Source organism: Poeciliopsis prolifica, unplaced genomic scaffold, assembly GCF_027474105.1.
Source record: "Poeciliopsis prolifica strain line A6 unplaced genomic scaffold, Auburn_PproV2 SCAFFOLD154, whole genome shotgun sequence".
In the NCBI taxonomy this organism is placed as follows: Eukaryota; Metazoa; Chordata; class Actinopteri; order Cyprinodontiformes; family Poeciliidae; genus Poeciliopsis; species Poeciliopsis prolifica.
Genome location: NW_026562529.1, coordinates 153202 through 169608, shown reverse-complemented (window position 1 = coordinate 169608; position 16407 = coordinate 153202). Strand labels below are relative to the sequence as shown.

At 48.2% G+C, this 16407-nt stretch overlaps 2 protein-coding genes across 2 annotated transcripts; one reads left to right on the top strand and one right to left on the bottom strand.

Annotated features, from left to right (window-relative positions):
* The first annotated feature begins 862 nt into the window (after positions 1-862).
* Positions 863-9997, top strand: LOC129356031 (putative bifunctional UDP-N-acetylglucosamine transferase and deubiquitinase ALG13). The gene is given in 27 exon segments (XM_055025649.1): positions 863-1077; positions 1191-1274; positions 1479-1529; positions 1616-1662; positions 1731-1803; positions 1878-1959; positions 2030-2195; positions 2271-2310; positions 2741-2858; positions 4900-4964; positions 5074-5174; positions 5281-5366; positions 5431-5649; positions 5652-5697; positions 5821-5925; positions 5995-6142; positions 6485-6650; positions 6722-6757; positions 6825-6880; positions 7311-7379; positions 8366-8489; positions 8555-8674; positions 8742-8782; positions 8876-8911; positions 8914-9052; positions 9118-9210; positions 9292-9997. Coding segments are annotated over 27 exon segments (2787 nt in total). The 5' UTR covers positions 863-957; the 3' UTR covers positions 9648-9997.
* A 140-nt stretch (positions 9998-10137) lies between these two features.
* Positions 10138-15171, bottom strand: LOC129356048 (protein EOLA1-like). Its single transcript, XM_055025663.1, is given in 4 exon segments — positions 10138-10398; positions 10400-10515; positions 11611-11870; positions 14846-15171. Coding segments are annotated over 4 exon segments (759 nt in total). The 5' UTR covers positions 15136-15171; the 3' UTR covers positions 10138-10305.
* Between the last annotated feature and the right edge of the window lie 1236 nt (positions 15172-16407).

Sequence of the window (16407 nt, the reverse complement as noted above, 5' to 3'; positions counted from 1 at the left end):
TACCGCCATCTACTGGACGGAGATTTAATTCACAAAATGTCTTCAGGTTTTAAAATAAGTAAATTACATTCATACTTGCTCACTAAATCCTTTTTAAATATTTCATAAGTGCTTGAATTATATCATGCGATGCAGTTCTACTTCTACCTTAGAGCGCTGCTGCGGCGCCTGCTGGCAAGGTGGAGCTACTGCAGCTACAACAAACAGGTTCGGTTCGGCTAGAAGGTTGAGATCCAGAAATAGTAGTGATAAACTTATAACTTAATAAATATTAATATGTATCCCGTGACATCTGAGCAAAGATAGATAGATAGATAGATAGATAGATAGATAGATAGATAGATAGATAGATAGATAGATAGATAGATAGATAGATAGATAGATAGATAGATAGATAGATAGATAGATAGATAGATAGATAGATAGATAGATAGATAGATAGATAGATAGATAGATAGATAGATAGATAGATAGATAGATAGATAGATAGATAGATAGATAGATAGATAGATTAAAAAAACTGAACCTGAATTGAATCAGAACTTCATTTTGGTTCTGGGTTGTGGTTAGAACCCAAACGCAGTTCCAACCAGAACCGAACCCAGACAGGCGGGAATAAAACGCCCCGCCCCCTGGTCGGTGCTCACCTGCAGCCGGAAGCTTCAGTAAATGAAAATTAACGTCATTAATCGAAAGATATTGTGAATTTTGTAGCTTTCTGCGCAACAATGGTTGATTCCTCTGACGTCATAATGATCCGGTTCATTCAGTGCTGCGGTTCCGAGCCAGTGAACGGTTCTTTCCGATCCTCTCTCGGTCCGTGAACGCCTCGTGGACAACGCGCTCATTAGACCTGATTGAAGTCACCTGGAGGCGCGCGCGGTCGCTTTAGCGGAAGTCACTGAGGTCAGGAACTGTTCCGTGCACGTGGAGCGCGGTTCGGTTCGGTTCGGCGGGATGCAGAAAGGCCTGAAGAAGTACTTCGTGAACATGGACGACTACCTGTCCAGTCTGGGTCTGTACCGGAAGATGGTCGCGCGGGACGCGTCCAGCCTGTTCCGGGCCGTGTCCGAGCAGGTGAGCCGGTGCCGGGGTCAGAGGTCACCGAATGGAGATGATGAGTTTGGAACAGGTCTAGTGTTTCTGTGACGGTTCCGTTTTGACCCAGTCGGTTCGGTTCTGTCCCGCAGCTCTACTTCTCCCAGAACTACCATCAGAAGATCCGACTGGACTGCGCGAGCTTCATGCGGGCCAACAGGTGCAACTTCGAGCCGGTGAGTTGGGTCCAACCGAACCGAACCCAAGCTCCCACTGGGGAAAACCTCCGGGGGGAGAGGTGCTATCCAGAACCGGGTCGGTGTGTTCTGCTTTTGGAGACGGAGAATCTTGGTGACCTTTGACCTGGACATGTTCTGATTGCTTTGTACCAGCGGTTCTGACAGAACCGGAGCCAGCTCACCTGTCTGTTGTCCCCGCAGTTCGTGGAAGGTTCCTTTGAGAAGTACCTGGAGCGCCTGGAGGATCCCAAGGTGAGTCTGTGAGCTTCTGTCTCACCTGAGCTCACCTGGATCCCACCAGCTCAGTGTGTGTGTGTGTGTGTGTGTGTGTGTTTCAGGAGACTGTGGGTCAGGTGGAGATCAAGGCTCTGTCTCAGCTGTACAGGTGAGGTCACATGACTGCTGCAGGTCACATGGTCACCTGGCTGCAGGTAACTTCCAGTCCGCCTGCAGGCGGTGCTTCCTGATCTACCGTTACCCCGGGAAACCGGCCACCATCATCTCAGAGAACGACTTTGAGGACAAGGTGGGGTCACTGAGGTCAGGTGTTCACATTGGCCTGTGATTGGCTGCCAGTGACCTTGACCTCCTGTTGCCTAGGTCACTCTGTGCTGCTCCATTAACGGTCACTATGACATCATCTATGGGAGGAGCTACCCAGTTTCAGCGGCACTGTGCCAGTGTGAGTGGGCGTGGCCTTAGGCGGGGAGCTGTGGGTGTGTCTACCTGCTCAGGTGTGTCTCTGTGTGCAGCTCTGCTCTACGAGCTGCTCTACACTCAGGTGTTCGGCGTGGAGGGGGCGGAGCTCTGGCAGGCCATGGAGGCCTTCAGGGCCGGAGGTCGTCGCTATAGAAACAGCCTGTCTGTGTGCAGCGACGTTGACGTGGGCTACGACGCGCCTGAGGACCGGGTGCACAGGTGAGCCAACCTTCCAGCTTCCTGATTGGATGTCTGCGGTCACATGACGTCAGTGTGCGTTGGTTTCACCTGCAGGGACGAGGCGGAGGCAGGCGGAGCGGCAGAGGACACCAAGGTGAGGCCCCAGCCTCAGGCTCCGCCCACATGTAGCTAGCCCCATTTCCATGACAACAGACAAGGCACTGAAGTCTGAAGAAGGTCGAGGAGTGATGATGTCACCATTTAAATGCAGGAAGGAATAAAGATGGCGGCTTCTGCAGGTCTGGTACAAAATCTCCAGAATCAGCAGGTCCGGTCCGGAGCTGCTCTCATTGGTGGGAAAGCGCCAATGAGGCGATGCCATTGGACCGCCTCTGGAGGACCGGACCTGGAGAAGCCCCGCCCAGCCCTGCATCATAGTGCCCCCTGCTGACCGTCAAGTGTTTTTTTTTCTGCCAGTCTGACCGAAGCGGAGCGTCCGGCTCACTCGGACGCATCGAGAAGGTCGGGCAATGAAATGGCGGCATTGCTTTACCTGTGGTGATGTCGTGTCTGCTGTCGTTTAGCCGCCTGCTGAGACCCCGCCCACCTCCAGACTCTGTTTGCCGTACAAGGTCCTGAAGTCTCTGGACAGCGACGTCTACAGGAACCTGGAGTTTGACGTGTGGCAGGACACCTGCAAAGGTAACGCAGGAAGTCAACCTGTTGATCAGACCAACAGAAATCAACCAATCAGATCAATAGTGCAATGATTGATTGATTGAAAGGTTGGTGACAACTTGTGAGTCATGGTGCCCCCTTCTGGTTTCTGTGTGATACTAGAGCTCAGATGGTTCTGGTTCTGCTTCCGGTCTGTCAGAACCTCTTTGCTCTAGGGCTGGGCAATATGAGGAAAATCTAATATCCCGATATATTTTTGTTATATCACCATATGTGATGTATATCAAGATATTTTTAATTGAGCTTCAAATTATTTTAAACTGTAGACTCCTTGCAGCATGACGTCACCATTTCCCTGCTAGACTTAAAGTAGCTCCAATAATAAAATTAAAGGGATGTTTTGCTATGAACTGCCTACACTAAGACTAGATAACAAGATCAGAAACGTTTTTAAGAAAAAAGTTTCGAGGGAAGTAGGTCAGTGATACTTGACATGGACAAACGTAGAAATAGATGTACTGTGAAATAAAGTGTGTTAGCGTGGCTAATAGCAGCAGTGGCTAGTCGGCCACAGCTGTTAGCGTGGCTAATAGCAGCGGTGGCTAGTCGGCCACAGCTGTTAGCGTGGCTAATAGCAGCGGTGGCTAGTCGGCCACATCTGTTAGCATGGCTAATAGCAGCGGTGGCTAATCAACCACAGCTGTTAGCGTGGCTAATAGCAGCTGTGGCTAATAGCAGCGGTGGCTAAACAACCACAGCTGTTAGCGTGGCTAATAGCAGAGGTGGCTAATAGCAGCGGTGGCTAATCAAACACAGCTGTTAGCGTGGCTAATAGCAGCGGTGGCTAATAGCAGCGGTGGCTAATCAACCACAGCTGTTAGCGTGCCTAATAGCAGCGGTGGCTAATAGCAGCGGTGGCTAATCAACCACAGCTGTTAGCGTGGCTAATAGCAGCGGTGGCTAATAGCAGCGGTGGCTAATCAACTACAGCTGTTAGCATGGCTAATAGCAGCGGTGGCTAATCAAACACAGCTGTTAGCGTGGCTAATAGCAGCGGTGGCTAATAGCAGCGGTGGCTAATCAACCACAGCTGTTAGCGTGCCTAATAGCAGCGGTGGCTAATAGCAGCGGTGGCTAATCAACCACAGCTGTTAGCGTGGCTAATAGCAGCAGTGGCTAATAGCAGTGGTGGCTAATCAAACACAGCTGTTAGCGTGGCTAATAGCAGCGGTGGCTAATAGCAGCGGTGGCTAATAGCAGCGGTGGCTAATCAAACACAGCTGTCACTTGTTAATAAAATACACAGATCGTTACAGTTTTATGCCTTAAAGCATAAAACTGTAACGATCTCAAAGTTCTGCTCTCTGTGGGAAAAAGTTTTTGTGTTTTTGGTCCTGAATCCTGATGCTTAACGTTGCGTTGTTGTCAGTTGCTATGGCAACACGTCTGCGTTTATCGTGCAGAATGAGAAGATCGGAGCCATTTTCCCGTTGCGCTAAATGAATCCGACCTGCGGCTCCAGGTTTCACTAACGGACCGGTTCTGTGAACGGCATGGAAACGTTCCGATTGGGGGAGAAAATCTGTGGTTCAACCTTTTGTGGCAATAGTTGATAACATGTTTGACCTCATTTTGTTGGACATCCTCCATGTATTTGATCTACTGCCAGATTATTGATCCAGACGTTTGTCTTCAGAACCAGACGGTTCATCTGATTCCTCTATTCACTCGACTCATCGTCTTTTTGTGCAGGTTGGGAGGGGAAGGGACGAGTGATGCCTTCATAGGGTGACGGATTCATAGAGTTCAGCTTTAGTGATCAAATTCACTCTCAGGGAATTTGATCACTAAAGCTTATTTTTGATGACTAAAGCTGAACCTTAATTTATACTGGATGGTTGCGATAGAACTGTGGTAAATTGAAAATATGGCGATACATCTCCCAGCCCTGCTTTGCTCCGTGTTGAACTGTTGGTCCCAGGTGAACCGGTCAGCTGATCACAGATGAGACACACCTGGATGAAGTCAGCTTGTCTGTAGTAATCTGATTACTTTGCTGTGACAGAGATGCAGAAGACGGACTACATGGTGTTCGCGGGTCGACAGTACTTCCTGGGAGACAAGTGTCAGGTAACAACTCACTTCCTGATTGGATGGTCCAGGGCCGGATCGGGAACCTGGACCAGTTGTGGTTCTGGAGGCTCTAGAACCAGGATCAGCATCAGTCTCCTGGTTTCAGGTCCGTCTGGAACCCAAAGGGAAATTCTACAACGCCTTCATCCAGGAAGTGGGAACCCACTCGGCGGCCGTCACCGTGTTTATCGAGGAGCTGGGAGAGAAGTAATCCTTTCAGAATCGGGTCTGAACCAGAACCCTGTTAGAACCTGGTTCTGGTTCTGGAACTTCAATCTGTTGGCAGCAGATTGAATGTGATGATGTGATGCAGACACCTGGTTCCGCTGACGGATCTGAAACCAGTCAACCCAGTTCCTGCCTGGAACGTGTCGGCGCCGGCCAGGAAGGGAGATCCAGGTGAGGTTCTGGTTATGCTGGGCTACAATGTGACCCCTTCGTGACCCCTCCATTCTCTCAGCAGACCCAGAGTCTCGAGGTCAGCGGCATCACCGCCATCGTTACTTCAGAAAGTCCCGCGGTAGCAGCGGGGCAAAGGGGGTGGAGCTACTGATGCCGCCACCCGTCTCCTATGGAGGCCCCGCCCCTTCACCCCTTCCTCCCCGCTTCCAACCAGCGGGTCACCCTCGCCCACCCCTCCCCCCGTCACCAGGGGCCGTGACCTACGACCCTACGCCCCCCCACAACACCACCCCCCTGCAGCAAGAGCCCCTCGCTACGGCGTGTCAAGGTAGAACGCCATCCAACATGTCCGCCGTCTGTTGCCCCCCGGCTGCTTCATGTCTCTGATTGGCTGGTTTCTGTTCTTCTCTCCGACCCGAACCGACCTCGGGGTTCTGGGTTTGCTCTGAAGTCCTGCTCGGTTCCTGAACCGTCAGCTGATTGGTCCAGAGCTGACCTATTACCACCCAGGCAGAAGATATTACCACGACTACGAGAACTACGCCTTCCGGTCCCGGTAAGCCCACAGGACCAGGACCACAACGGGTCTTTCAGAACCTTTTCCTTCATGTCTTTGTGTCGCCAGCCGCAGTCGGCGCCACCTGCTGGCCGTCAGTAAGGAATGTCAGTTCGGGTTTCCCGCCGAGGCGGTGGAGGAAGCGGCCGACCTCGACCCGCCCATGACCTTCTACCAGCTGGAGGACGCCGGCGACGCCGTGTTCCCCCCCCTGCAGGTGAGCAACCAGAACCAGGTAGCTTCAGAACCGCAGCATTGAACATGATGAACTAGAGGGGTCCGTTCGGTCGTGGTCAGGGTTTCAGGCTAAGGTTTTTCCAGGCGACGCTTCATAGCAGAACTGCTACATGTGTGCATCGTCAGGGCAACGCACCGATATCAGTACGTTAGAGTATCAGGAAATATTCGTACTGTAGAATAGTCCAGAAGTTCTTCAGAACTTTAGAGCAACTTTTACCAACCCTAACTGCTAGTAAAACTAGCCACCGCCATTAGCACTGACGTTGAGTCCGTTACTGGCTTGTGATTGGTTAATCCTGCTGATGGCGCTCCCACACAGGGCTCTGCGGTGGCTCCGCCCATCGGGACCCCCTCACCGCCCTCAGGCTCCTCCTACCGGGTGCAGAGGGCCGCGGCGAGCCGCCCGCCGGCCTCCCCGCCCGGCGCCACCCCCGCCTGCTCCTCGGAGGACGACCAGGCGGACGCCAGCACCGTGGAGGACCAGAGTGAGTGGCCGACCTTTCAGAATAAAAGCCTGGGTGAGCATGTTGTGTGACGGCCATGTGATCGGTTTCAGTCGAGTACGCAGAGGAGTACGTGTTCGGCGCCCAGGGTGAGGATCAGTACATTGCTGCCATGTTTCCTGCTGGGACAGGAAGTGACATCGTGTTGTGTTGTAGATCAGAGCTACCAGCTGCCAGGTGTCTATGCAGCCGATGAGCCCGCCGCCACTCAGGTAACAACGCTCACACCTGGCCAATGTGCTTCCCGATTGGCTCCAGCTCCTCTCTCCTGATTGGTCCAATCAAACTGGATCTGCCCGGCCTACTTCCTGTTTCTTCCGTTAGATGGGCGGGGCTAACGGTAGCCCTTCATCACCATCATTCAGCTTGAGTCACCACAAATACGCCCAAAAAACACCTTGAGTTTCCTCCATTATGGCCATCAGGTCACCAACTCTGCAGCACCAAGGCGCTACATTTTATGACCTTTGACCTTTCTGGCTGGCTGTCAGGTTTCCAGCCGTTCAGGCTATTTTCTTCTGTCTGATCTTTGATCTCGACTTTGAACTTTCTGGGTTTTTTTCCTTGCAAAGCTCTTTTGCTGCTGTGAGTTGGAAACGTGCTTCAGAGATAAATATATTTGATTTCGTCTTATTTTGAAAGGACGAACAGGAAAGGGGTCTGACCAACTCTCCAAGCAGATCAGACATATCCTACAGCTACACTCCGCAGGTAAGCACACCTGCTTCTGCCCCCTGCTGGTTGGTTCATCCACCAAACCCTCTGAGCAGCCTGTTCCCCTCCTGGCCTGTGAGGGCGCTGCACCAAGAACCGACACGAAAACCTCTGAAGACACTGAGCGTAATTTCCTTCTATACCAAATAGAAACTGAAATGGAGGATTTCTCTAAATAAAACTAATCACAAACTGCGGAAAATAAAACTCAGATCTTAAATTAAGACGTCAACATATTTTTATATAAAATTTGCCTTTTATGACGTTTGAGCATTCTCTAAAATAAAATAATTTCCCTTTAAAGTGGAGCGGATTTTTAGAAAGCAGCACTTGAGAACCAGAAGATTAAATATAATTTAACTCTTCATCTCCTGCTAGAAAAACATTTTAAATATAGAATAGATTTCTCGTACAATATCCACTTTCAAAAGCAGGAACTGATATTTTGAATTTCTTTTGCATAAAGTCATTCCAGGGAAAACATATTTAATTATAAAATTAATATTTTATAGTTTTTTGTGGGAGTGGAACAAAAAGCTGTTTGGTTTTATTTTCATGATTTTAAACAAATGTTTAAGGAAACTGATGAATCCAATTTTGGTTCATAAAGTCACATTCGATTTTTTTTTTTTTACGGCTAAATGTAGCGTCAGGTTTTTTTAAAATAAATGTTGCCCTTTAATTTGATCTTTTTAGCACATCAGCTGCACTTTTAGCCAAAGACCATAAATATGAATCCATTCAAACCAAACGGTTTAATTCAGTATTTTAAGTTTTTTTTCAGTCTGAAATAGTTTTTGTCTGAACTTGTGATCGTTTTGCTCCGCTGTCTCCAGCGACGCGTTTGGAAAGCAGAAATATCTTGACTGTCCATTTAAATGCCTGAACGGCGACCGGTCGGCCATCTTGGAGGCGTTCTCGTAACCTGAACTCCTGACGTTCACCTCTAGAGGGCGCAGGAAAGTCAGTTGTGTTTGTTCCAGGTGGTGAAGCCGCTGCCGGTCATCTGCTCCTCCCCCTCCTCCTCCTCTTCCTCGCCTCCCTCGCCGTCCCGGGTCCCGGCCGCCCCTCACCTGCCGCCGGCCGCACACGTTCAGACTCGTCCAGGTACGCTTGCTGTCTGGGCGGGGCCTCCGGTCAGCCGGGAGATCTGATTGGTTTTCTCTCCTCAGTGTCCATGACGATATCCGCTGCCGCACCCTGGTTGGTCAGCGAGTCGGGCGAGCCTCTGTGCACCGTGCTGGCTCCGCCCCCTTACTCCTATGACCCAAATGGCAGCGACTTACCCAGAGGTCAGAGGTCGCATGGTTCAGTGTGGCTTTAGGGGTCGGCTCTACATCTGATGATGTTTGTGTTCAGACTGCAGGATCGTCCAGTACTACTACAACCTGGGAGTGCAGGTGGGTACCTGGGGCTACCTGGGTGGGATCTGTGGGGGTAACTGGGGGTACCTGGGTTGTTGCCACATTAACCCTCTGCCTCCTGCCCCCCAGTGGTTCCACCAGAGCTGCTGCCAGCAGCAGGCCTACCCCCCCCCACCTCGCCGGAGCTGGCCTACCCCTATCAGCACTACCCCCCTACCTGGCCCAGGAGCCCGCCCCCCACGGTGAGTCTGTTCTCCAGAACCGGGTCGTTTGGGCCAGAGCTCAACCCTCTGACACCAGAGTCGGGTTAAAACCAGTGAAACCAGTCTGAACGGGGACGTGACGACTCCTTCCTGTGCTTCTGCCCCCAGCCGCCCCCCCTCCCTTCCCTGAGAGCAGCCGGGCCCAGCAGCCCCCCTCCTCCTACCCAGAATCCTCCAGAGCATCAGACGGCCAGGCCAGCGGTCGGTACCGGCGCAGCCTTCTGACGGTAGGATCTCGATAGACAGGAAGTCTGAACCGCTGATGCTCCTCCCACTTCTCAGGCCCCGCCCCCACGGCGGAAGGACCCGCCTCCATCATGACCCCAGCGTCGCCAGGCTCCGCCACCTCAGGACTGCTGCACCCGGATCAGACGACCCTTCCTGCCCCCGCTCTGCTGCACCTGCCATTTGAAGCTCCGCCCCCTGCTGGCTACCTGCCAGCAGCGTCTCACCCCGCCCACCTGCCCCACTCCTCTTATCATCCTTGTGTTCCTCCTGCTGCCCACTGGGGAGCGCTGTCGACCTCGGGCCACGCCCCACGGGTCTACTGCACCGCCCCCAGTCCTCATGTGGTCGGCTATATCACCGCCCCCCACCCTCACCACACCCCCACACACTACATGCCCCCCTCCATGTGAACGTTAGCTTGTGGCTAACGGTTCCCTTTGTTTTGAATGGGCGGCGCTAGCTGGTTCAGGTTCAAAACTTGAGTTTAAAATAAGTCACCTGACTGAGATGTGCTAGGCTAGCAGCTGGCTAGCTGACAGCTAACTGCTAGCATGGTTTTGTCTAACATGTCTTCCAGTCACTTCCTGTTCAGAAGATGGAGCAATCAGAACTGGGTTGTTCTGAACAGCAGCCAATCACAGTGGGGGGCGGGGCTAAGGGGCGGGGCTAGTCCCTCACCTTTTGAGGGATTTCTTTGTGTTCAGTTCTGGTGCCGGTTTGTTTTGGGTGAATAAAGTTCGTTCCACAGCAGAACCGGGTCCTTCTCATTACTTTGCTGAAGGGGGCGGAGCCTGACTCCCAGGGACCAGAACCCGACCAGGAGGGGGAGTGAGTGACCTCAGCCCCTCCCCCACTTGTTTATGAAACTGGAAATGAGCAGGAATATTTTCAACCAGAAGAAATTTATTGAATATTTACAAACATGATGAAAGCTGATGTTGAAACGGACCAGAACCCGTCTGTCAGGTCGGGGGGAGGAGCTTACACAAGAAGCGGGTCTCAGCAGGTTTCTGTTGTCATGGAGACCGGGGGCGACCCCAATGTTACTTCCTCTTACTACCAGTGTTGTCATGGCAACAGCTCAGCAGGAATCTCCACGGTCCAGAGGTCGCGACCTCCCGGGGTCTTCAGGGGCCCCTTCAGCCAGCGGGGATTGGACAGGCGGGGTCAGGTGCTTCTGCTCTAGACCAATCAGAACGGCCGAGCGCTGCAGCTCCGCTCGCTCCGCCTCCGGCAGGGAGGCGGGGCACTGCCAGGTCCCGCCCACATCCACCAGACCTGGCAGGAACAGACGGCGATGCGTTCTTCACAATGTTTACACGCCGCCCTGAACGCACCACCATTCAGGGTCCTGCAGCTGGGTGACCCGCCAGCACTGCTGATGCGTTCAGGGCGGCGTGTAAAGCCCAGCAGTCGCAGGTTACCATATGCTGACTGGTGGTACGTTCAGGGTCACCTTCCTGCAGCGACGTCAGCAACGCGTCGCTCTAATCCACGGTTTTCCCAGATAATCTGGTTTCATTAGTAATTCAATCTCCTCTGCGTTTCGCCACTGTCTCTGCAGCAGCCGCTGAACATCTTATTCCTGGAAAGACAGGAACTACCTTGGTTTCTGTCATTCTAAGCAACTTTGGGCTTGTTTTTCTAAAGTTGCTGGCAAGTTTAATGAGTCTGTTTGGTTTTCTGGGCCTGTTTTTGAACATGAAGCTGCTCATTTAGAGATGATTAGACAAAATAAACCCCAGAATTTTACTATCCCACTGGGTCTTTGTTTATGTCCGGGTAATAGAAATATGTATCCTCATATTATTTGTATGACCTATGAACAACTTCAGGCTGCACTCCAGAAAACTTTAGAGATGGAGACTAACATGAACACATCAATAAACGAATGAACGAGTTCGTAGGTACACAACTGAGCGTCATTATAATAATTAATTTTAAGATAAGTGTCATTAATCTGTGCAGCCGTCTGATTGGTGGAGCAAACGCAGGGCCGTAACACAGTGGGGGCTGAGAGGGGGCTCTAAAATCCTGTCGAGAGTTTTTCATACAGTGGAGCAAAGAAAAACACAAAAATTACCAAAAGTTTTTTTTTTTTTTCTGGACAGTCGTAACCATAAACGATCAAATCTTCCGTTCAACCTCATAAGTGGAGACACATTGTTTATTAAATAAATGGTTACGGAAGTATTGGCAAAATTGAGTGTAATTTTTACATTGATTGGTTGTCAGCAGATTCTGAAAATAACTTACAAAGTAAAATGTTAATCTCCAAATCAAGTAGTCAGTAATCTAAGCTACTTGTCCAAGAAGTAATCAGTAATCCAATTAAAGTTACCTTTTCAAAGTAACTATGCCATCTCTGCCTACCTGCCACTACGCCGCGGCCGAAGCGTTCCCCGGACTCCAGCAGCTCCTGGACGCCGGCGGCGCTTAGGCCCCAGGCTCCGCCCAGCACCGCCCTCCACTCCTCCCCCTCCCAGTCCCGCCAGGCGACGTGCACCGCTAGGGTTCGGTTCTCCAGCGGCACCAGCAGGGGGCGCCAGCGGCTCTCCACGGTCTTCACACCGTCCAGAACCAGACCGGCATAAGGCTGTCGGAACGACAGACACCACAGCTGGACCGCCATGCTGTAGAGGAGCATCATGGGAAATTTCAGTTTCACAGGTCAGAAGTTTATGCCACAAACCCCCATCTGGAACAATAGATAATAAATAAAGAAATCTTTGTATTTAGATCACTGGATAGAAAAAGGTATTTGGTCCTGTTGAGGCGCTTACCAAGGTCAAATACACACATATGCTTCTACACACATTACACTCTCATACTTTCACACAAAGGCCTTTGTATTTGTAACAGATACAGGAACTGAATCATCTCCTCACTCCCATCTCCAGGGAAATAGAGATTTAGGCGACACAGGACATCGGATGACCACTGGGCGTGTTCTTAGATCATAAGCAACGAATCTTCCCGTTTTTTAAACACATTCTGTATAGACTCGGGGCCCCTGGTTTTCACTTCTAGTCTGTGATGGTAAGCGTCTCTTTTTTAGCACTAACAAAAGAATAAAAAACGTAAAGTCTGATTGCTTTGTGTTGGCTGATTTGCTGCTCGTGTGCTTGCACGTTTTTGGTCTATTGGGTTTAGAATACATGATGGTTTCTAACAACAGTCCATAAGACATTTTCTTAATGACAGTGGAGATTGGTTGTTTTATGACGAATTTTGCTTATTGTATAACTTGGTTTGCTCATGCACTCAGTTTCATATGGTATTAAACTCCTTCCCCTCTACAGTCAGATATAAACATTAATCAGCTGACCTTCAGTTTCCAGCTCTTCAGCTGTTTGGATTTAATGACAAAAGTCATTCTAACAAACGGATGCGTCAGCATCTTACTAATATTATATTTCCTGTCCAACCAAATAAAAACTCCATTTTAAATTTGTTCTCTGATTTTGAGGTTAATAAGTGGAGAACTGATTACCTTAAATATCCTCTGAGCCCTAAAGCTGAAGAAGTTCATTTTAAAATTCTCAACAACATTTTTCCATCCAGGGAACTTTTAAGACAAAGATTTAACTTCGACATTTGTACCTTTTGTAACACTGACATTGAAACAACAGATCATCTTTTTTCTATTGTGTGCAAACTGCATCATTTTGGAGAAACTTTCAGGACTGGATCTCAACTAAACTTTCCCTCCATCATCCATTAAAAACAGAGGATGTAATATTTAGACCCACAAAGACAAAACCCGGCCTGGTTCTGAACCACCTGCTGATCCTCGCCAAATTCTTCATCACTCTGTAAATAGAAAACCAAACTGATCAGCCTTTAAAAACCTTCTGATGGAAAAACGCTTCAGAACCTTAAAACTGATGGAAAACAAGCAGGGAATGAAACTTTTGGACGCTCATAACGACCTGACTTTATTTGACAACTAAAATAAATTCTTTTTTCTCTCTTTTCTGTTTTTTGTTTTTGTTCAGTAATCCCTCTGTTTGATGTCTGACTGATTTTATTTATTTAACTTCTTTATTTTATTATCTTTTAGTTATATGTCTGCCGTAAGCCTGTAAAACTTTACTTTTCCATGTATGTATATGCCACATGAATTTGTATAATTAAGTAATTAATAAAAAAAAAAAAGTTGATGCCACCAGCTAGCACTAGCAAACTGAAGTAGCTACAGCTAGCAAACAAAAGCAGCTTGTGCTAGCAAATGGAGCCAGCTAGCACTAGCACATGGTGGCAGCTACAGCTAGCACATGGTGGCAGCTACAGCTAGCACACGGTGGCAGCTACAGCTAGCACACGGTGGCAGCTAGCACTAGCACATGGTGGCAGCTACAGCTAGCACATGGTGGCAGCTACAGCTAGCACACGGTGGCAGCTACAGCTAGCACACGGTGGCAGCTACAGCTAGCACACGGTGGCAGCTAGCACTAGCACACGGTGGCAGCTACAGCTAGCACACGGTGGCAGCTACAGCTAGCACACGGTGGCAGCTACAGCTAGCAAACAGGAGAGAAGCCAGAATCCCGACTGAAAAATGTTGAGGCTGTAGGTTCTTTGGGGCAGAAGGAAGTAGACGACCGCATGGAAGAAATTGGCTTACAAATGAATTAGCACAGTGCTATGTTAGCGGCTATTGCTAAGATGGTTCAGCTCCAATCGGAGAAAATACCTGAATCCTATTGAGCATCTCTGGAAGGAGTTTGTCCTGATTCATGACTTGATTTTTTGCATGTTGAACAATGTTTGAAATGAAACGTCTGACTTTCATAAATTGAATTCATTTTTACAATTCAAGTTGTTTGTGACAGTTTTTCACATGTGAGAAATGTGGATTATTAAATGTGAATCCACTAGTGAAGGAAAAATGACCAAACTAAGAATTTGGCATATTTTGGTGAAATATTAACTAAAAGTGATGCATCCAAATCTCCTAAAACAGTTTAATAGAATAAATTGCAAACAACTAAACTTTTGTTTAATGAATGTAAAGAATAACTAAATTTATGGGAATTATTTCATAACTTTCTGTCTTCTAAAGCCAAACATGGATTTTGTTTTATTTATAAACCAAATATTCAGTTTGGTTTACTAATCAAAGAAAAATGTTACATTTCTAGTAAATTATTGAAATAAAGTATGATATCCATTCATGTTGATATGAACAAACTTTTCTTTTTCAAACAAGTCAGAAACACAACAAAGAGTTTATGTTTACAAACATGTTTTCATTAGATTTTTATTCATTTTACTGCTTTGTTTCATTATTGTTTTCTGTTATTTACCCTTTGATGTTTTCTTTGTGTATTCAATGAACAAAAAACATTCGCTACAGCAGAATGACGTCACCAGGTTTCACTGCGCCTGATGACGTCAGACTGCTATTGACGGTTGATCAGTTTTCTCTAAAAGTCCGAAGTCTCGAATTTTTCTCTTCATAGAACCAGAACTCTGTTCTGGTCGGGTCCAGTCTGTCGACAAGAGGAGTTGATGCTCAGCAGAACCATCTGCGGGTGAAGCATCCAGAACCCCCAAAATGATTAGAACCCACCTGATGGTTTCGAACCCGATCGGAAGTCCTCACCTGACCGCCAGCTTGCAGGAAACCACGTGATGAGTCCACGCGCATGCGCAGAGAAGCACCACAAACCAAAGCCGAACCTTCAGAATTGATCCGCAGAGCTCGGAACCGGCGGTTCCTTCTCTGTCCTGCTGCTCTCTTCCTCTCACCGTCCAGATCAGCGGGGCGGTGTCGCCCTCTGCAGGCCGGAGACGGTAAGGCTGAGATTCACGTAAGTTCTGCTTCCTGACCAGAACCAGGGAGCAGAACCGAACTTGCTTCAGCAAACAGGAAGGGGGGCGGACCGCTGTCATTGTACTCCGGAAATGTAATTGAGCTAAAAGTCAATAACAAATTAATTAGGCTCACGGAAGAATAATGTTGACATTCTGAATGTTTTTGTGCTCTCATCTGTTGTTGTTGTTTTTCTTTCGTTATTGGATTATTGTGCGTCACATCACGTGACCTGTCTAATTTAACACACTCGTGAACAATAAAGGGTGTGTCCTCCCAACAAACAACACGAAAGTAAAAACTGAGTTTCTTGATGTCACGTTGAACTCTGTGCCGAAGAACGATTCTGTTAACAAATAACCAGGTTGTTAAACATGCATATTAATCTGAGACTTTATGTTGGTTGGGTTTAATATATAGGAAAATCTATTTAGTCCATCAACATGGAAATTTTCCTTCCACTCTAAAACAATAAATCCTATTCATAGAATCACATCATCAATAATTTATGAATAGAGTAAAACTCTCAGCAAGCTGCAGGTAAATGTTATCATTTAGCTGGTAAGAATAATTATTGCCCTGTCAATAAATGATTTCCAATAGATTATCACCAGAGGAAAACAGAGAGGGCTTCATGAGGTCAGAGGTCAAACTGATGAAGAAAGAGGATGGATGCTCTCTGCTAAAATATTCCTGCATCTTCCATCATCTTCCAGCAAACAGTTGAGATAAAGTTGGTTCTGGTTTCACCGCCATTTACCTGCTGTTTTACCTGCCAGTGAAAGTTTCATTAAAAGTTTGTTAATCTGCAGCTCATGAGACGGAACCAGCCGAGGAGATGAAAAGTTCAAACTTGAATTTTAACATTTTAGCTCAACAAGCTCTAGTTGGGTAAAAAGATCACTAGATCTCCTTGAAAGAGAGCATTTCTTAAAGATTCAGTGTTTTATGAACTGTCCAGGAACGACACCAGGAATTTAAAATTTGCCAGTTTCAACATTTTGGCCGCCAAGAGAAACTGGAATCACTTTCAGGTTTTGATTGTCAGTTAATTACCTCACTGCCTTAAGAATGAAAAGCTTCGTTCTTCTGTGGGGGAATTTATATTTGACGGTTCCAGTAATGCCAGAATGAATAATAAATAATAAAGACTTTCTGGTATTCTGATTTAGTAATATAATTAGATAAACTCCTTCAGAACGAGAACCTCCCAGAACTCCCAGCAGCTGATCTCAGCTCTCACCAGCAGGTCGCTGGTCAGGAAGCCCGGCGCCTTCCTGTTGTCGCCGGTTGGAGCAGAACCAGGACCAGGACCCAGTCCAACATGAAGACCTGGAATTTCTTTTTTTAGG